The 21,204-nt window shown below is 40.0% G+C and overlaps 1 protein-coding gene across 7 annotated transcripts in view; it reads right to left on the bottom strand.

Moving 5' to 3' along the window:
- Nucleotides 1–11,169: 11,169 nt before the first annotated feature.
- The window catches only part of camta1a (calmodulin binding transcription activator 1a), a 1,208,107-nt gene continuing 1,198,072 nt past the window's right edge, over nt 11,170–21,204 (bottom strand). For 3 of the 7 annotated variants that reach the window (XM_043675998.1, XM_043675992.1, XM_043675997.1), the window contains 2 exons: nt 18,224–18,292; nt 11,170–13,110 (listed from right to left, as the gene is read on the bottom strand). In XM_043675998.1, coding sequence (XP_043531933.1) covers nt 13,078–13,110; nt 18,224–18,292 — 102 coding nt within the window. In that variant the 3' untranslated portion in view covers nt 11,170–13,077. Of the gene's footprint in view, nt 13,111–18,223; nt 18,293–21,204 lie in introns of those variants that run through there. The other 4 variants (XM_043675994.1, XM_043675993.1, XM_043675996.1 and 1 more) reach the window with 3 other exon arrangements.

The following is a 21,204-nucleotide window of genomic DNA, read 5'->3' as shown; positions in this document are numbered from 1 at the left end:
AAAATAAATATGATAAATGTTGGATTTGTAATTTGTGCCTCCCAATGACAGTTGTGTCTTGAATTCCAAAAGGAGAGAAATTTTGGCAATCAGGCTGCAAATCAAATGTGAACAGAATTTGGTAACAACTGCTAAACGTTTCAATGATTTTTTGAAATTAATATTCAAGATAAGCGTAACACTGACAGGGCCAGCAGTTACAGCCATTCCTACTGATTTGACTGAATGCTTTGTTAGGCAAATAAAGAGGCTGTTGAAGAGTCAACCACTTGATGTGAATTGAAGTCATAGATCATAATGGCTAAGGAGAATACGTTTACTTCCCAAAGATACATTTTTGAACCACTTGGGTTTATTACAACATCTGGTCACCTTTCATTTCTATATTATAATTTTAAGTCAATTCAATCTCTCCAATTGACCACAACATTGTCATGGCCCCATTGTTTCAGCATTCAGTTTAAGCAAACCACAGTGGGATGAGAGTTTTTAAAATAAACAAGCAAATGTAAAACAAGGACAGTTCGAATAGCTTATATCGACAAGTTTATTTCTTAATCGCTGCTCTTTCACACAGCAACATAGGCTTATATGTTGTCCATCACTTCACTGCCGTAATGCTTTCATAGTTCCCTACAGACTATTTGGCCCATTAAGCCTGCATGCTGGGTTTCCATCTGTGAGACCTAGCAAGATCTCTCACTGTTTACCAAAACTCATCTCATTAAGTACGCACCATGTCTCTATGGCACCCTGCTCATCATATCTTCCCTCTCACCTGAGGCGGAAGTGTTTGCCAATACCAATGCCTCATGGCATTCTTGGCACCAATATCATATTTAAAACACAGTTATCCACCAGGTCAAATGTGTTAGTCTGGAGCTGCCCTGCATGGTTTGCATGAATTGATCAGATGTCACAAACAAAGGAAAATTGGCATCCTACTTTATTGACAGGTGCAGGCTCAATGGGCCTGCACCAACAGCATTCCACCCCTCCACCCTATCCCCAAATTCCCCATGGCTAACCCACTTAGCCTGAACACTATGAGCCAGTCCACCTAACCTGCACATCTTTGGACCATGGGAGGAGCACTCTGAGGAAACTCATGCAGAGTCAGGGAGAATGTGCAAACCTCATACAGACTGGAAGGCTCGAATCAAACCCGGTGTCTGGGGCGATGAGGCAGCAGTGCTAACCACTGAGCTATCATGCCACCCATGGTTTTGGAGGGAGTTGTGACAGAGTTTTGTTATGTTTATTCACCACAGTGAACCAACTGCCAGTAACACTTCTGGTAGGAGGAGCTTCCAAAAGTTCTTTGATTCCAAAAGCAATTGAGTGGCACAAAACCTTTGGGACAGTAATATAATGATGTCCAATGCACCTGTGTGATCCTCCACAAGTGGCATCCCTCCAGGCTGCAACAGACTTGACCTATAGTGCTTCATGTGAGACCAGATCATTTCATCCTCTAGGATGAAATTGGGTGGCACAGTGGTTAGCAGTGCAGCCTCACAGCGCCAGAGACCCGGGTTCAATTCCCGCTTCAGGCGACTCTTTGTGTGGAGTTTGAATATTCTCCCCGTGTCTGTGTGGGTTTCCTCCGGATGCTCTGGTTTCCTCCCACAAACGTGCATGTTAGGTAAATTGCCTGTAGTGTTAGGTGAAGGGGTAAATGTGGGGAAATGGGTCTGGGTGGGTTGCACTTCGGCGGGTCGGTGTGGACTTGTTGGGCCGAAGGGCCTGTTTCCACACTGTAATCTAATCTAAATATGATCCAAACCCTGCCAAACCTGAAAGTTGTCTTGTTCACTTTGGGGGCCTTAATCAATTCTGAGAGAAGCTAAGCCAGTCTCATATTTCAAGTAATCTGTGAAAACAACATTTATTCTCATTTTCCACAGAGTAAATATGGAAAAATTATTTTTCGCAGCAGAAGCGTTGGTAAGCATGGGGTACAGACTTAAAGAGCTGTGAGAGGAACCAGAAGTGACATGAAGAAAAGCTTTTTACACAATATATTGGTCTGATCCGGAATACACTGCTGGGAGGTTGAAGCAGTGTTGACAGTAACATTCAAAAGAGATCAGGAAAAGTACTTCAATGTAAAAATATTACAGGACAGGAGCAGGGAAGTAGGATTAGGCTTCTATCAAAGAACTGGCACCAGTATGAAGTGCCAAGTGGCTTCCTTCTATGCTATATCACACTGTGACTCTGGAGGGATAATATTAACCCAATTAGCCAGTTGCAAAACCCAAGGACTCTAGTTTTTCTGCTTCTATCAAAGAACTGGCACCAGTATGAAGTGCCAAGTGGCTTCCTTCTATGCTATATCACACTGTGACTCTGGAGGGATAATGTTAACTGCTGAAAATGTGTTGCTGGAAAAGCGCAGCAGGTCAGGCAGCATCCAGGGAACAGGAGAATCGACGTATTGGGCATAAGCCCTTCTTCCAGCAACACATTTTCAGCTCTGATCTCCAGCATCTGCAGACCTCACTTTCTCCTCAGGGGATAATGTTAACCCAATTAGCCAGTTGCAAAACCCAAGGACTCTAGTTTTTCTGCTTGTTATTGCTATTCAGTGAGTGAGGTGTCAAAACAACACTCTACCAGTTTCCTGTTAAGCAGATTAGGTTTAAACTGTACCCATGGTCTTCTGAGCATTGCACTGAAGTCCTACAATTACAATGCAAGTCAGCGTTCTACATTGCCCATAGATACACCTGATGCCAAACCCGAACACTCATTTATAGGAAGACATTTTTAATTGCTGTCAATCTTTCCGGGCCAGAAAATGCATTAGACCTGATGCAGATTGTGTGTCTACTGATAATGATGTCATTTAAATGTAGACAAGAGGACCCATAGTGCATCATCTTTTACTATTGCCACACTTCCAGAACTGTCTAATGGAGATCATAACATGCACTGAAGTCCATTTTGCGTCACCTGTGCATAGCATCACAGAATCGTACAATACAGAAGAGGCCCTTTAGCCTGTTGAGTGTGCACTACCAAAAACTACTTTAAATTTACAATAGTCCCATTTTCTAGTAGTTGAGTTGTGAAGGACTGATAAACAGAAATTTAAAAGATCAGTATGCCGTTCCTTTTCATTAGTTATTTACTTCTTGCTATCACTCCAGAATAGCTGAGCTCTACTTTTACTTTGTGTTGCCTTGCTCTAGATTCCCCAACAAATGAAATAGAAGCATTTCTGTTCATCACCAAAGTGACTCATTTAATATAATACATCATTAAAGGCTGACAGTATGGAAAAATCCGGCTGGTCTATGATGGTGACTGGTGCATTGTGACCAGACAGTCTCCTCCCATCTATATACCGCACTCGCAAACCTCCACCATCTCTCCACAGCTAATGTAATCACTTAGGAAAAGCAAACATACATGCCAATGAAAAAGAAAACCACTGGTTGGGAATAAGTCAACTACATCTCTGATCTACTCAGACAATTGAAAGCAGTCCAAGAAATTCACAAAATGTTTAGAAAGGCACTCACCTTCTTTATGATGCAGTCATTGCTCCAGTCAAACGTTGGTCCATTTGCTTTATGTAGTTGGAAATAGAGTCAGCATCCATCATGTTCCACAGGCTTACTAATCTTAGGGAAAAAGATTCTCATAAGAACCTGACAATTTACACACTTGCTAAATGTAGATACTTGGCTTTTGGAATAGCACTATGTCAGGTAAAAAGGTTTTGGAAGTGCTGTTTCCTGGGTGTGTAAATCGATATTTTGCCTCAAGAAGTGTAAGATAGGTAGGAAGTAACACAGCACTGCAGGAACAAAGGGATAAACCACATACTTGTCACATCATTCAGAGTAGTATTTTGAGTTTCCATCCTTTCATTTTAGATTCTGAACTTTTTTCCTTTGTTTGTTGCCCAACCCCACTAATGTCCATGCCATTAATCATTGCAGAGGCCAGAGTGATGAGGCCTGCTGATTAGGAAAGTTAGTCTCGCTTAAGTGTTTGTACATTCACTCTGTGGAAACCTGTTGCTCCATTGGTGGAGCCAGTTGATTATGGCATGATGTGTTAAGGCAAACATTAACCATGATTCTTCATAGTGATTTTGCAATTTTTAGAGGGATACTGAGAAGAAGAGACAATGGGGATGTCAGATGGTTCATTTTTAAGCAGATAGCAGAGTTCAGGGGTATTCAGCAAAGGCTGCCTATGTGCCGATGAGTTTATGGTCATTATTAGTTAGAGAGTGGTCTTGGTGGTCATTATTAGTCTTGGTGGATTTATCCTGTAATAATCCATTTCATTCACAGTTTTCTGTGTTTCAATTTTTCCTCTTGCTCACCTTAACTGTGACCAAAATGGCAGACAGCTGACGAGCTTCCAGGACTTAAAGCTATATTGCTTTCACATTAGCCATCGTGATTGTGCAGGCAACCAAAGAGGTTCACCCATTGATTTTGTCTGACAACTATAGAGCTGAGTTTGGAAAGTTGGTATTGTATTTCCGTTTAATTTGGTGCACTAAACCAGACCTTCAATCTGGATTACTCCTGCCTTTCAATAAAATCTGTCAGATGTTGCAGTCATCCATCTCCTTGGGTTTTAAAATTCACTCATACGAAAAGGCCATTGCTGGCTGTTCAGCACTTATTGCCTATCCCTAATTGCCTAAAGGACAGTTAAGCGTCAACTACATTGCTTTGGGTCTGGAGTCACATATAGGCCAGACCAGGTGAAGACATCAGTTTCCTTTCCTAAATGACTTTAATGAACCAGGTGGGTTTTTTCAACAATTGGCAATGGATTCATGGCCATCATTAGAGTTTTCATTCCAGATTTAGATTGAATTCAAATTCTACCATCAGCCGTGGCAGAATTCAAACCCAGGTCCCCAGAACATTAGCTGGGTCTCTGGATTAACAGTCCAGCGATAATACCACTAGGCCATTACCTCCCCTTGGTAGAGCAATTCTCATTGCTGGAGGCACAAGTTTGGCTTGAATGTTCAAGTGTTGGCTTTTTGTAAATCTTCAACAAAAGCACAATCAGTGGGGTATCTTCAATGAGAGCATCACTCTTTTTTAGTTTGACCTGTTGATTTCCTCCTCATTTGAAGACCATGCATCCAATTTGTTAGTTTACTTGAGCTTGATTGTTCTGCCTTTGAGGTTGCCATAGAGACACAACAAGCTAATGTTTCAGCCTCTGATTTAACGCCTAAGGGTGATACCATGCCTGGAAGAAGGCGGCACACAGAGGGGCAGCTGCTAAAGTATTATCTCATCAATAATTGCCCCTATTCTTGGTGGATTTTGCAACAGTTATTGGGGCAGTTTCACAGCAATGCCTGAAGGCATGGCCTAACCAGTGAGATGTAAATTTATCGCACCAGCACTCATGGTGAAGGGATGGGGACAGAGGGACACAAATAGAAATCAGAGATTTAGTGTAGTTCAGAAGAATAGCATAGGTGGAGACAGAGAAATCTACTGCACTGGCCACAGAAATATGCATGAACATAGATGGAAAGAATGGGGATAAGTTGCTTTGATTGGCAACGCACAGTCATCCAGACCCAAGGTGGAATATTAAAATGCTCAGTCTTCACTGGGATGGTTGCTGACAGCCAGAGAATCTAGTTTCAGATAAGACAGTTTGAATGCAACAGGATGGACAGCTGAAAGAAACACTATCCAAACTTTCAGCTCCAGATTTTATTCCACTAACGCAAGTGGGAAAGAGCATGTGTGCACAAGTCAGTTGGAAACAGCATACAAGTTTGCTTGTGATGCCCTACATGGTTCAACAACCTATTGACATTTATTGTCTAGGCTGACTGATGAATGATGGCCAAGTGGTAGAGTCCATAACCCTCCAGATTGTCCTCAAGTCTCCAGGAATTTAAGATGAATCATCTGAATGCCACTGTGAGCAACCCAACGTGAGAATTATAAGGGACATGACAAAATGTTATGTAGTTTTTCCATTTTCCTTGAAAACTTTTATTTATTAATTTAAAAAATAGTGAAGATGAGTTAAGAAGCTGTTTGACAGAACGAGGTGGTTGGAGTCTGGAGGTCATGTGATGAATACATCCAATCTGATTAGGCAATCCTGCACTCAAAATGCACCATTAATCTGTACCCCAGCTGAAGAAGAGGTAAAGGGAAGATAAGGTCCCGGAAATGCGTGGGCCAGGAGAAGGTGAGGTGTAGGAAAACGTGCTGTCCAGAAGAAAGGTTAGGTCCAAGGGGAAGGTAAGGTCCAGGGATAGGCAAGGGGAAGGAAATCTGGGAAATTAAAAAGACAGTAACAGAAATGCTCCAACAATCTATCCATTAGATGGCACCATAGTGCCAAGAGTCAAGAAGTTGCCCAGTGAAAGAAGAACAATGAGTTTAAAACAATATATAATAGAAATAAATTTAACAAACTATCATGAGATTTTTCTTTTGTTTTTTTTAATTTACAGCAGAAAGGATTATAAAGCATTCAAAAACATCTTACATAATTTTTAAGGGCAATTTAAAATGTTTGCATGACTCTGGCAGCTGGGCTATCCCTTGTAAAGCTTCTAAACAGCTGTGACCCAGCAACACTCACATGCAGACATACAAAACCAGGAAAAATAAAAAAAAAGGAAAAATTAAAAAGGTTAAAAAAAACAGAGCGAGAGAAGAGGGAAAGAGAGGAAAGAAAAGACAGCAAGAGAAAGAAAAAAAGAAGGACCTACACTAGTATCACATGCAAGTGTCAGCAACCCCAGGAGTTTCGTAGCTTACTCTGGGCTGTTGCGAGTGTGCAACAAAGCTTTGCATTTTCTAGAATTTTCTTTTTTTAAGGTTTTTTTTGTGCAATGTTATGACCTGTTTTTCTAATTGATGAACAGATGAAGTGGACATTCTTTCCGTTACTGTCAGATTTGTTTTTTTTTTGTTCGTACATATCTTTTAAAATTTATTTTGTGTGTGTATGTGCATTGTTTCTTCACGGTATTTAACACACAGTATTTAACATAAAAATGTCTGTTAATCTGTCTTTTCAAAGAGTGAGTTATGGTATAATGCTATATATATATATAATATCCTTACAGTAATCTGCTCAGCAAAGATTATAACTTAATGTTGTGTCTTTTCATTTAGCAATACAGCATTCACATTACTTGGCACCCATTGGCAAAGGAGATAAGTCTTGGTAGCCAAACAGAAAAGAAATATGTAAATGTAAACTTTTCAGTTATATCATTTTGCTGTTCGTTTTCTAATTCTAAGTACAGTAGGTTTTTTTTGCAATTAATCATGCTTTAGCAAAAATGTCCTTCTAAAGAACATTTAAAATAAGGAATTCTTACAGTGATTTTTTTCATTTTACAGGTCGTTTGCTTCTAATACTTCCTTTTGTTTTGTTTTTTCATTACAGTCATGCACATATCTCCATTTTTTCATTGTTCTTAAGTATATATACAATATATACAAACAGTATATCCACATTGCTAGCTCATTCAGATAAAACTATACAAATTCCCATTCTGCCTTCACCAATCTTGTTACAACTCACAGTAAAATAATTCATTGTTGGCATCCCCTGTTTTTTATTCACTTTGCACTCATTTCCCTATCATGTTCTTCAATATATACAGAGTCCACCAGGTTACTGACAGTAGCCAAGAATATGGACATTACTGGCCAGCAGAATACATCACACTAGTCATTATTGGCTTGTATGATGTCAAGGCAATGAATGTGACCCCTCAAAAAAATCGTCCTATTTTGAAAGGCTAAAAAAGCTTAAATGCTTTTTAAAACAAAAAGAAAACAAAAAATAAATTAAATAATCAAAGCTTTAAATAAACTATTTATATATTATTTATATATTAAAAAAAGTTTAGACTAAATAAAAAGTTATAAAGTAAGGCAAAATAAAGTGCTGGACGTGACAGGACACTAGCTAGGTGACAGCGACTGTTGAGGAAGAAAGGTTTTGGGAGTTTTTGGAAAAGGCTAACACCCAGCTTATGTGGAACTTTTCCTCCCCTCCTACAATTTCCTTCTTTTGCTGTGCACTGTGGCCAGGTAGAGAAAAGCTAGGGAGCATTGCTCACAAATAGGTGGGAAATTGTGGGACCCTCGCCCTGCATGTTCTTGACACACGTGTTCTCCATGTGCCACCTCAATTTCAATTTGTAACTATCACCAGTCGGTCACAGGCTTCAATGTGTCTGTTACATACATCATGAACTCAAAAGGCAAAACAAAATCTTTTATGTCACAATGTTTTTATCTGCTGAAGGAACAAAATAAAGATTATAAAGAACTGTTCTATGGTGCCCTCAAAGAGTTAACATATCCTGGATGGGGTGGTGGTGAAGTTTAAGTAATTTGCGTATTTGTTCAAATTTTTATTTATTCACTAGTTTACATTTCTTCCCATTCCATTTGACCTCAGCTTGAAATACAGTTTAAGTGGGAAAGGCTCTCGCTTTGGAAACTTTAGGTTGACTGATACCACAGTCAGCGATCGTGCTTCGACTCAACAGCTTTGCCAGTGATGTATCAAATGACAACATGCCTTTGTAAAGCAAAGGAACAACTTCCTACTGAAAATACTGTGGTGTTTACAGTTCCTAGCTATCATTCCATGCTTTTAATAGTACAGGTAGTTCTCTGGTAGCATTCTATTAAGCTACTATTCTGTGATTGAAAACAATGTTTAAAAAAGGGAAATAAAGTGTGCGGATTTCACAGTGTAGATCAATCCATTGAGAGTGAAGCAGTTTCCTATCTGACCACAGCACTGGGCTCAATGTAGATAATAAATTTATAAAGGATTGAATTTCTGTCTATATCCCAGTTTAAACTTAACCTGAAACACCTACCCCTTTACAACAGGAAAAATAGATGGTCCAATAGAAGGCATTGTCTCTCTTCAACCTACCTAACTAGTATAGGAGGTGGAAATCAAGGCAGTGCCAATTTCACCACTGTTGGTCTCAGAAGGCCATATATGTGTATGGGAAAGTAGAGTTAACTTAATTTTCTGCACTGTTCTAACAAGTACACTTGCTCTTTCAGTCATCTTGGTCTTCACAAAAACTATGTGAATTGGTGAAAAGACATGCGTCCCCATGGTTGACTGTCAAACCAAAAAAAATCAAACTATTCATAAACAAAGAAAAACAAATGCACAGCTGCCTGATTGGAATAAGGTGGTTATGCCTCCAAAACACCTGAGGATGAAAGCTTCCTACAGGCTGTGTGGAAGAGGTGACCAGCACTGTCTCAAAGAAGCGCAGGACTAATGTATAGGCATTTAATTCAGTTTGGACTCTTCTGGGTGGAAGGAACCCTGCACTTCACCCATCTGGTCTAGTCTCCAAAGGAGGCCATGGTTAGTACTTGATTATTTGAATGGGACTGGGAGGAAGGAATGGACCTCAGAGCTCCATAAGAATAACCTGGTACCATTGCCAAACTGAGTCTAGGCTCCCTTGCCCAACCAAGTTCAACCCTCTCCGGCAACTCCAGGACTTGAGCACAAGAGTCAAGGCTGGTACTCCAATGCAGTCCTGAGGCAACGGTGCATTATCAAAGGTGCTGTCTTTAGGATGAAATGGTAAACCGTGTCCAGCTTCTCAGGTAAATATAAAAGATCCCATCCTATTATTTTGAACATCAGGCAAGTTATCCTTGATGTCCTGGTTAATACTTGTCCATCATTTAGTATCGTAACAACTGATTATCTGGTCACTATCACATTGTTTGTGGGAACTTGCAGCATACAAATAGGCTGCTGTGTTTCCTACAACAGTGACTACAGTTCAATAAGTACTTCATTGCCTAAATAGTGGTTCGAGACGTCTGGTAGTCATGAAAAACATTATATAAATGTAAGTTTTCTTTTCATTTATTTCCAAACTTTCAATCAGTCCCCTTCTTTCCCTTTTCCTTACCACCTGCCTATCAACTCCATTATTAATACCTGGCTAGGACAGGCCAAGACTCGTGATAAATAAGCACTTGAAAATGTAAAGAAAGCAAGAAACAACATGCATTGATGTACTACCTTTCCCAACCTCAGACATACCAAGGCATTTCACAACCAATGAAGCCTCCATCCTGAAAAGCATGACTGTATAATACAGAAAAAGTGGCAGCAAATTGCACACTGCAAGTACCTTCAAACATCAGTATAAATAATTTTCAGTCTGTTTTATACAATGTTGTTTGAATGATAAATATTGGCTTAGTTCATGCAAAAACACTCGGGAGAGATGAACTGTAGCCAGTACTGGTCTTCAAGAGAGGAGAAAAGGAAACAAAAGAGAATATTGATGAGAAGGAGATAGGGAGCAGGATGTCTTCACAGAGATACATGGGACCTCATGCACTTTTAGGTAGAAATTCTGAGATGAACTGATGCACTACCTTCAAATCTCTCTCAGCTCCTGTAGTACTCCAATTTACTAACACCATTTTGAAAAACTCTCTAATAATACTTTATGCAGATTTATTCACTCCATTATTTAAAATTTTTGTATTATCTTTTTAACTGACCCACTTCAACGTAGCACCTGAGGGGATTCTGAATACTCAGCTGGCTAAAAATGGCATATGTTGCATATTTTTATGCAGTATAAATGCTTTAAGATTCTCTGCCAAACTCAATTGATGTGTAAAGTTTGAATCTGGTTGAGATGAGGTTAAACTCAATAAATCTATATATAAATCAATAAATTTAAATCTACTGCTTGAATTATACAAGGCTTGAATTATACAAGGCTTGAATCTAAAATTACTCAAACTGGGAGTGAAATAAACATCCCACAGAGTCAGGATTCAAGGTGATAAAATACAGTGTTTTTTTAGCACTGTATACATTTAGTCTGTCTTTTCGGTAATTCACCAAAGATCCTCAGACAGAACCTTAAAACAACCCATGACAGAATGCATGGGAACACGACCACCTGCAAGTTCTTCTTTAAGCCACTACCATCCTGACTTGGAAATATCTCACCATTCTTTCAGTGTTGTTGGGTCTAAATCCTGGAACTCTCTCCTTAGCGTGCATTTGAGTCTACCTACAGCAGAAGGACGGCTATGGTTCAAGAAGGCAGCTCACCGCCACCTTCTCAAGGGCAATGCAGGATGGATAATAAATGTTGGCCGAGCCTGTGACATTCATGTCCCACGAGTGAATACAAAAAAAATGTCCTCGTACTGTTCTGGGATCTCCAGCATTCACATAGACTAATGATTACCTGGACACTGGTGTGGTTCAGAGTAGCACAGGTAACAAAAAGTCCTAAAGCCCCAATTAAGGAAGGCAGCTGAACTCTTGAAGCTGTAGAACCAGAGGCCTTCCAGCTTGAAAGGTGCAGTAACTGCAGAAGGAAGTTAAGTAACAAAGAATGTGTTTCAACATGCAGGTGTTCACCAATTTTCTTTCAGTCTTTATTTATAACAGTTTTCTTTGCAGTCTGGCCACCAATGTCTGGGGATACTGGGGGAGCGAATGCCTTTACCAGGCTGCATATGACAGGGAGATGCTCTTGGCATACCTGGAGCACAGGCCCCCAAATCTGCCGCAAGGTGCCCACCTTCATGCATTCAAACTGGCCCCTGTCAGTGCAGGAAATTGGAAATTTCCAAATTGGCCTCCTTTAATTGAACACAAGTCTCTTAGTTGGGCCTAAGAGACAATCTGGTGCAAAGGAAGTGTGTATAGCCCTGCTAGTCCCAATTCTGTTTTCACTAAAACGACTTGGTACTGGGAAACTGATATGCAGCCAGTAGTGGCTTTCCAAGACTCTGCTGCCTTTTGTCCTAGCCACAGCGGAGTCCAAAAGTTCAGCCCTATTAGACTGACAGTAGCTTAAAGTTGCAAGCATGCTCATCAAGCAAGCTCCAGCATACTCAAACATTCCCTAGCACATTGATTCTGCCCAGTGTTCTGTCTTATTGCTCAGTAACAGGCACCTCTTAAATGATGAGGTTCTGGAAATCAGAGACCATTAGTGTCTGCAGTGTCTGATTTTCTCCAACCAAGTATATTTTCATCAACAATTGAAATACTGACTGATTTTGCAATACTGATGGTGAAAATTCAAATCTCACAATAAAACACATCTAGTAAGAATCCATAACATTGCCCAAATGTACTAAAAAAAAGTCATAGCCTCATATTGCTCTGTACTTCTGGCCCCAATAAACTACTGTTAGTCCTTCAAAGGTTATTAGGACTGTAATTTCTGGGTGTCCCATTCAGGAGATAAAGAAGACAGACCTGGGTTTGGGGTGGAGGGAAGGAAAATGACCAACTCACCCAGAAATGAACACAAAATCCACTTAATAGAATAATTATAACACAGCCTGCTGGCTTCCCCCCAGTATTTTGGCAACTGACATTAAACATCGCTCTCCTCTTTCCTAAAAACCCAAGTTTGGACTATCAATAATATTGTTGCAGCACGTTGACTGATAGCAGCTCTTTATAAAAGTAGGGAGGTAGGTCAAAGAAGGAAGCTGTATGCCTTTTATTGGACCAGTTCCTATCAGCAGAGTGTGGATATGATCACGCCCAACAAGTGGCACATGCGATATCTGTCACTTCCTGCCTCAGGCTATTCGTCCACATAAGCTGTGCATCACCCTCTCAGTCATTCTAATACTCCCCTCAGTTCACTCACCTGCTTTTCTTCACTCTTTGTTTGATTTCTCTACATACATTTGCTTATTCCTGAAAATAAACCCCTTTTTTGTGTTGCAAACCTTTACACAAGTTTACAGTACTACGCACCAGGCTGGTAAAGAGGTTATTTCATTCTACAAGTTAGTTTCAAGTTCTTAAAACAATAAATTGCAAGTTCTATGGCGCCTTGTTTTGTTTTCTTTAAAAAAAGTTCCATAAAAGTGCCGATGTGGTCGAGAGAAAAAAAGTTTCTAGAGCCTTGTTGCGATGAGAGTGTTGCTAATCTTCCCAAATCTCTAGTGATCTTTTGTAAATGTCTCTGATATAAACGTAAAGAAAACAGTCAGGAAGCAATGTTACATTGCTATGGGGTGCTTCTGTAAATCTTCAGGTTCCTTGGCCTTTCTCAATTCTTTCACTCTGAAGGGAGGGAGAGGGAACAAAAGAGAGTAAAATCAAGTTACAGACATTAGTGTCAGCAAATACGCCAAGGGCACAATAACAAGGAATGATTATAGCATCACTCATTAAAGGATAACAACACCTGGGAATGTCTACAATCATAGCACCATTTGATACAGCATAGAAGGAGGCCATTTAGATTATCCTGCCCTATGCCAGCTCTTCAAAAGAGCTAATTTATCAGTTCAACTCTCCTGAGACTACAAGGCAGCAAGCAGCTCCTCAAAAAAAAGCTTCTTATTACCTAATGAAGCAAATTGTTATGGGCCCGTGGCTTCAAATCTGTGAAGACTGTTGATGTAGGGTTACAGTCACATTGGGAGTAGAGTGGTGTTGTGGTTACATTATTGGACAAGTAATGCTGAGTGAGTAAGCCAGAGAATGAGAACTTAAATCCCACCACAGCAATTTATGGGCTTGAATTGAGTTTAAAAAGGGAATGTGTGAATAAAAGTGACTGCAAAGACATCTCTGTAAAAGTCCCAGTTGGTTCATTAGGGAAGTTTAGTTAAGGAAATCTGTTCCTTTTATGGCTCCAGTCCATTATGAATGTGGTTGATTACTAATTAAACTGAAGCGGCCTAGTAAGCCTCTCATTTGTGTCACACCATCAAGGCAGTGGGTAATAAATGCCACCCTTAATAAAATTACCAACATTAACAGAATTAATCTCTGCTGGATCTTAGAAGTGGATCCTGGATCATTTGGAGCTGATTCTGATTGGTTCTGTGAGGAAAAGTTTGACAGATGGAATATAATGTGGGAAAATGTGAGGTTATGAACTTCGGTAAAAAGAATGGAAGAGCTGAAAATTACTTCAATGGAGAATGACTGCAGAAAGCTGCAGCAGAAATACATCTGGAATCCTCTCACAAAACAGTCTGTATCTAAATTCAGTAGATAATAGGGAAGGCAAATGTAACGCCGGCCATTATTTCAGAGGGGAATGGATAATAAAATTGGGAAGTCGGACTCAAACTATAAAAGACATCAGTTAAATTACATTGAGGAAACTGTGAAGAGTTTTGGTCTGGCGATCTAAGGAAAGATATACTGACACTGACAGTAGTCTAGAGAGGTTCACCAGTTTGATCCCAGGAATACAGGGATTTTCCTATGAAGAGAAATTGAGTAGATTGGCCTTGAGCTCATTGGAGTTTAGAAGGATGAGAGGTGACCTTGAAACAAATCAAATTCTTAAGGGGCTTAATGGGGTAGATGTGGAGAGATTATGGTTCCTTTATGTGTGTCTAGGACCAGAGGACATAATCGTAGAGTAAGGAGACACTTATTTAAGGCAGAGAGGAGAAACTTCTTCTTTCGAGTACTGAATCTGTGAAATGCCTTATCACAGAGAACTATTGATGCTGGGTCAGTAAGCATATTCAAGATTGCGATAGGCTATTTTTAATCAGTAAAGCATCAAGGAATATGGGAAAAAGGCAGGAAACTAGAATTGAGGATCATCAGATTAACCGAGATTTTAATGAATTGCAGAGCAGACTCAATGGGCTGAATGGCCTACTTCATCTCCTATGCTTTATGGTCTTATTGTTGTTGTACACCAGAGGTACATCTGGTGACCTGATGTCCATTTTAAACATGCTGGGCTGCACTGTGATTGTTCTACCCCATCTCTCTTTGGGTAAAGTAAAACATCAGGCCACTCCTTGCTGATTGCTCACAGCAGAAGAAATTCTTGAAGTAGGCGCCCACTCCTAACAAGATTGAACTTCCCTCAGATTTTCCACCTTGACTCCCTGCCTACTTTTGAAATCAACTGAATTCTGCCATCATGTTTGGGATTACAAACTACTGTTTATTAAAGGTTGGACAGTGTGAGAATGGGTCATCAATCATCCAAGATGGAGGTTCAATAACAAAAAAGACAAATGTTTGGCACTGATTTATAGTCAAGACCTTTTTGTTTGAGTGATTTATCAAGATTTAGAATATTCATATGTTTTAAACTCAGTATCAATTTCTCCAGCCATTTCTTGGCCTGTTATTACTGAAGCCCACCTGTGGCTCCCTAATCTATGTGTAGACTTCTTTATGTGTGAGCCTAGTCATTGAGCTATGTGATTGTAGAAGCCATCACAACTTAGTTTGATCTCAAGGTACAACCCTCCTCAGGAGATGGGGCAGGGAGTGGGTGTGGTGTTGGGGAAGTGAGGTATTAGGGATGTTGAGGCTGAAAGTACTAGTTTGAGCAAGGACCTGCTAGCCTGCACAGAACAAATGATCAGTCCTGGGGCATCCCTGGTCCAATTGTGACCTTTCATCCACAAGACATCAAGTCTCTGGTTCTAGAAGTCCCCATCCCACTCACAACCAACGACTGGAGGCTGGTTCCAATCAGCTGCCGCCTCAGTGAAATGTTGTGAGGTTGAAGGGGTGGGGGAGTCATCGGGCTTGTAGGAAAATTCCAGCATTGTTATAAACTCAGCACTGACTGGGGCCTTAGTCACTAATTAGCTGCAAGCCTCCAACTCTCAAAGCTGGGCAACCCTTTGTTACGACTGGAGGCTGGTTCCAATCAGCTGCCGCCTCAGTGAAATGTTGTGAGGTTGAAGGGGTGGGGGAGTCATCGGGCTTGTAGGAAAATGCCAGCATTGTTATAAACTCAGCACTGACTGGGGCCTTAGTCACTAATTGGCTGCAAGCCTCCAACTCTCAAAGCTGGGCAACCCTTTGTTTTCGTAATCATTAACTCATCCCTACACCAACCCCCACCCACCTCCACCCCACATAATCAACAAGCTTTTAAAAGCCCAAGTTGGCATTCCATAATCTCTACTTCCTGATTCAGTCCATATTCCCTCTTCCTCTTCCCAAATTTCTTAGTATTCTTGCTCTGTGGGGCTTGCCCTTTTCAGTCAGTCTGGCCACACAAGACTCAGCAAAGGGACCGGGAGAGGACACCCCAACCTAATTGTGGTTAGTCTGGTGAATGGTTTGGAGAGATGCAGACACTGTTACAACATTGTGATTTCCTATGTTTGTTTTGGGGACAGGGTTGACTGGCAGCTTGAACAGGCTCCTTGTATATTTGATATTTTTACTAAAGGAATGTGTTTGGCAGACAGAGGTTTCCATGGTGAATATGTGCCATCCAATTACCATTAAAATGTTACAGCTCCCATCATCACAACATTCTGAAGTTCCATTGTTATTTTTTGATCTGTACATTAAATTTGATAATGGTCCACATTTTACCCATATGAATTTTGGATATTTTCCTAATCAACCTGTTCAGAGATATTATGACACACCTCTGAAGCAGGAGGAACTTCACAAAGATTTCACACATCAATTCACAACTGTGCAACACACACATACAGAGTCAACCAGATCAGGATCCTCACAATCAAAGAAAATAAAAAACAATGAGGTTTGAGGATGCTATTCAAATTATAGGCCTTTCCTGGTTAATTTTGGTCAGTGGTGATGCCAGGGCCGATTGGCTGTTCCTGAATTGGGACTAACAGCAAGCTATTTGACAAAGTGAGCACAACAGTCCACTCCAATCCTGACCTTAACCAATTTTTACACATGCCCAATTATCAGCCTTGGCGACTGGGTTGCAGGAACAGATGGCCGATTGTTTCACTAAGGCCGTGGCAGTGAAGCTTTTTGAAGATATGAGTTAACTTGAGGGATCAAAACTGGCCTTTTTCATGGGCAGCAACACATGGAGTACAGCCACATGACCACCAGGCAGCAAGGTGACAAAGATTTCCAGTTTGATTATTTCCTTACAATGAACTGATGAAGTAGTGTTTTGGATACAGCTTTTCAGGAATGTGAGATCACTGGTTGTCTAGGGGTATATGCAACTGGGTAGCCCATCAACATTCATTGTCTCAGCCCATCAACAAGGTTGTCAACTAAGGTGTGACAAACAACCAAGGAATTGCATGACCTATGGCTTCAGGAACGGAGGAGTTTATGCAAGTGTCACTGCCAATTCTTGTCCATATGCAGCGGTAACATTGTGTATTCTCAGCCCAGCACAACACAGGAGTATGAAGCATTCAAAGATGAGTTGGACAGACCTCTTGTTCAGCAGGGAAGAGGAGGACTGGTGCTAAAGCAAACGTGGAGCTGGACCACAGTATAATGGCCCATTGTCATTCTTAGAAATTTAGATCTTAAATAAGGACAAACTGCACAGCTGACAGAAAAACTTACTTGTCTACGAGTTTCACTTTTAAATTCAATAACAGCATAAAATCATACACTCCCCTGCAAACAGTGCAATTTTCAATACAAATAGCATGCAGCTGTCTGGAAGAACATACCATGGCCTGTGTACTCATGCTCTGTTTTTTATTTCTGAACATTTCCGTAGACCTAGATACGAAACATTATCTTAACAGGTGTTTGCTTTATGCGGCAATCTGGTAGACCATTGGTTTTCAAACTGAGGTTCCCAGACAGGGGTCTCTTGTGGTCAGTGGATTTCTTTCATTTTTTTATATTGAGTGAGTTATTTGCACTTTTCTGCTGTTATGTACAAATTTTTAAATAAAGTCCTTTCTTCCATCTACAATAAAGTTCTAATAAATGGCTGACACCATCTTTTGGAAGTGTGTCAATATTAGCATGGGATTTCTGTAAGTATTTCAGTATTTGTTGGGATCCTTGGGAGTGTGTACGTATTTGTAGGGCATTCTCAGACATGTTTTAATATTAGAAAGGGAGTCTTGCGAGTATGTCAGGATTTGTAAGGGATCCCTGAAAGTATGTGACAATAACAGGAGTATTTTTGGGCATCTATCAAGAATCTGATGGGGAACCCCTGGTATGTGCCACTATTTTGCAGGAGTCCTCTAGAAGTGCAACAGTATTTGCAGAGAGACTCCTAAGAGTGACATTTGAAAACCACTGGTCTACAGAGATGAGGCTCTTCTTCAGACTGAGTCAGCCTGCAATATATATGTTACAACAAGATATCTAATGACAATAAAATCGGAAATGTTTTTTCTTTTCAGCATTAATGGAATAATTACAACAAAGTGACAGAATGACAGTACAGTTTTTGAGATGGAAAGTTGTAATAGATTACCTCCCTCCGCGTATGTAAGGGTTCAGCTCTAAGACTCCAGCAAATGTGGTTCTCTTTCCTCCCAGTGCGCTGTGGATAGCCATAGTAAAGTGTTTTAGAGGAACTCGTTTTTGTTTGATCTTTTATTGTGTCTGATTTCACACTGGGTACAGGTAAAGGCCATAGAACATTAACTGTGTGCTGGATTTTTAAAAAATTCTGCTTTCATCCCAAACTGCTTAATTTTATTCAATCATGCTTAATCTCATACTGGGCAAAGACTGGGTACAAACAAACTGACACTTGGATAGTTTTAATTTCTTGCATTTCCAGTGCTTATTCTGCAAGTCACAACTGGAATCAAATCAGTGCTACTAGTGCTAAAAGTGGATTCAGAATGATCAAATTTTCAGAGCTTAAGGATTCAATTCCAGATGAGCAAATTCAGCTGGCCAGTATGAACTGGAGTAATTCTCTCTTGTGAACCTGTGTGGGTTATTCAATTTCCAGTTTAATCTGAATTTGAAAGATACCTAAATAAATATGAGGGTTGAAATTGTGTTAGTAACAATAATCTATTTTTAGTGAAGGCATTAGTCTTTTGTCAAAGTAGTTGCAGAGACTTTTTTGAATGAGCCTATTGCCAATATCACACCTAGCTGGTGACATTTATTCATAGGGAAGTATTTTTGTGAGTATCCAAGTTCATTTCATTTGGACTTTGATAGGTGGCCTGAGAGACTTGCATTAGAGCTGTATGGATGTCTCAATCTCCCACGTAGCCCCATGACTAATTCCCTGTTTTAATGTTGGTTGAAGATAAGTTGTTGTTGAATTTTTTTGGAACACTTTTCTTTGGAGGTCAATTGTAGGTGATATCGTATCTGTTAAGGAACTGGCCTCAAAAGAATAAGGAACTCTACTTTTAAACAGTCAAGGTCACTAAGGCTAATGAGCTATTAGCTGCCAATTGTTGGTTCAGCCAGAGCAGCCTGTCAGGCTCAGAAACCTCCTCCCAGCCACATATACTTCTAAATTTATCAGCACAAGTCAAAGCAACTAAAATGTAATTTTAAAATTGGAGACATAAGGGACTGCAAATTGAGTGAGTTGTAGTAACAACACCTTTAACAGAGTTGAATCAAAGCTCTTGCCATTTAATGGAAGTGTCAATGTGTTTCTTCAAAATGGATTAACACCCATGTTCAATTAGCGGAGAAAGAAATTAACTCGAATGCATCAATCATAGCAATTTCCAGGTGACAGACAAAGAGAAAAAAAGGTTAAAGAGAGGTTGAGGAATGAAGTCTATTAATGGCTTCATTCTTAAGATTTCTTTTCCAAAATGCACTACAAAACTGAACTGGCATGTAGAGAATAATTCTAAGATTACGTGATATACACAAGATATTCTAACACTGTTCTCTAGCTTCCACACAATGGAACCAAGCTCTCATTAAATACTGAGCTGGTGTGACAGATAAATTTATGAAAAGTCATGTGGGCCTCAAAAGACAATTTTACAAATGGGCTCTTCATCAGCCTGGATGTGAAAAAGCAGTCTGCTGATCTTCCCATTCCTAGTCACAACTATTCCTTCCTTTACACTTCTTGAATTCTTGAAATTTTCAGCTTTCTCTCTCACTAATGTTTGTTTCACCCAATCCTAAAATGGGCCACACTTCAGACTTACACTTGTCCAAGTGCAGCTTGGAACAGAGTCTCAGTCCAGTTCAATATTCCAGTGTTGGAATTGGGCTTAAACAAAGAATGCAGAAATGGAAGTGCTACCAACTAAGCTCAGAATTATCATCTTCGAGTGAACTTGTTAACCATGAGAAAACTCAGTTACATTATAAAGACCAATTATCCAAAGTGAAATCATTTTGAAACATTAATTCAGTGGATGCAGGCTTTGCTGACTGGGCCAGCATTTATTGCTTACCCTAAATGTCCCAGATGATTGGAAAATTGCCAAACTAACACCCTTATTCGAAAAGGGAGACAAAAACAGCACTCTAGACGATTATCTTAACACCAGTCATTGGGAAAATTGATTCTATTATAAATGGTGTAACAGCAGACCATTTGGAAATGCATAATCTGACCAAGCTGGGTTGACACAGCTCCTTAAAGGGCAGATCACACCTGATAAATTTATTTGAATTCTTTGAGGAGATAACAACAAGGATTGATGAGGTGGAACAAGGAGTTGTAATATTTTTGGATTTCCAAAAGGTATTTGGTTACATACTGCACATAATAAAGTAAGAGCCCATGGTGTTGTATATTAGTACATTAGCATAGAATACAGGAGTGACTAACTAATAGGAGAAAATTGAGATAATGGGGGCATTTTCAGGATTGAACCTGTAATATGTGGAGTGCCACTTCGATCAGTGGTGGGGCCATAATTATTTACAACATACCTTAATGGCTTGAATGAGGGAAATAAATCAATTATGGCCAAGTTTGTAGGTCTCGCAAAAATAGCTGGGAAACCAAGTGGTGAGAATGACACTAAGAATCTACAAAAGTTAAAACGTGAATGGACAAAAACTTGACAGATGGGCTTTTAAGGTGGAAAATGTGGGATTATGCATTTTGGCAGGAAGAATGGAAGCGCTGAATATTATTTAAATGAAGGAAAATTGCAGGAAGCTGAAGCACAGACTGATTGGGGGGAGAGGCAATGTTTCTCGTGAATGAATCCAAGTTCAGCAGATAATAGGAATGATATGGAATATTGATTTTTACTCCAAAGGTAGTTTAAAAATAGGGAAGTCTTGCTAAAACTGTTAAAGACCACACCTCAAATTCTATGAAGAGTATTGGTCCCCTTATCTAAGGAGACAGATCAGAGAAGGTTCTCACAGTCAATCCCTGGTATGGAGAGATTTTTGTATGAGAAGACATTGAGTAGATTTGGCCTCTAATCATTGGACTTTAGAAGAATGGCAGACAATCTTATTGATATGAATGAGAATCTTAGGGGCTTAACA

The sequence above is a fragment of the Chiloscyllium plagiosum genome, chromosome 34, assembly GCF_004010195.1.
Source record: "Chiloscyllium plagiosum isolate BGI_BamShark_2017 chromosome 34, ASM401019v2, whole genome shotgun sequence".
Classification (NCBI taxonomy): domain Eukaryota; kingdom Metazoa; phylum Chordata; class Chondrichthyes; order Orectolobiformes; family Hemiscylliidae; genus Chiloscyllium; species Chiloscyllium plagiosum.
The sequence above is the reverse complement of the archived record's forward strand: the minus strand, read 5'-3'. Positions and strand labels throughout refer to the sequence as shown.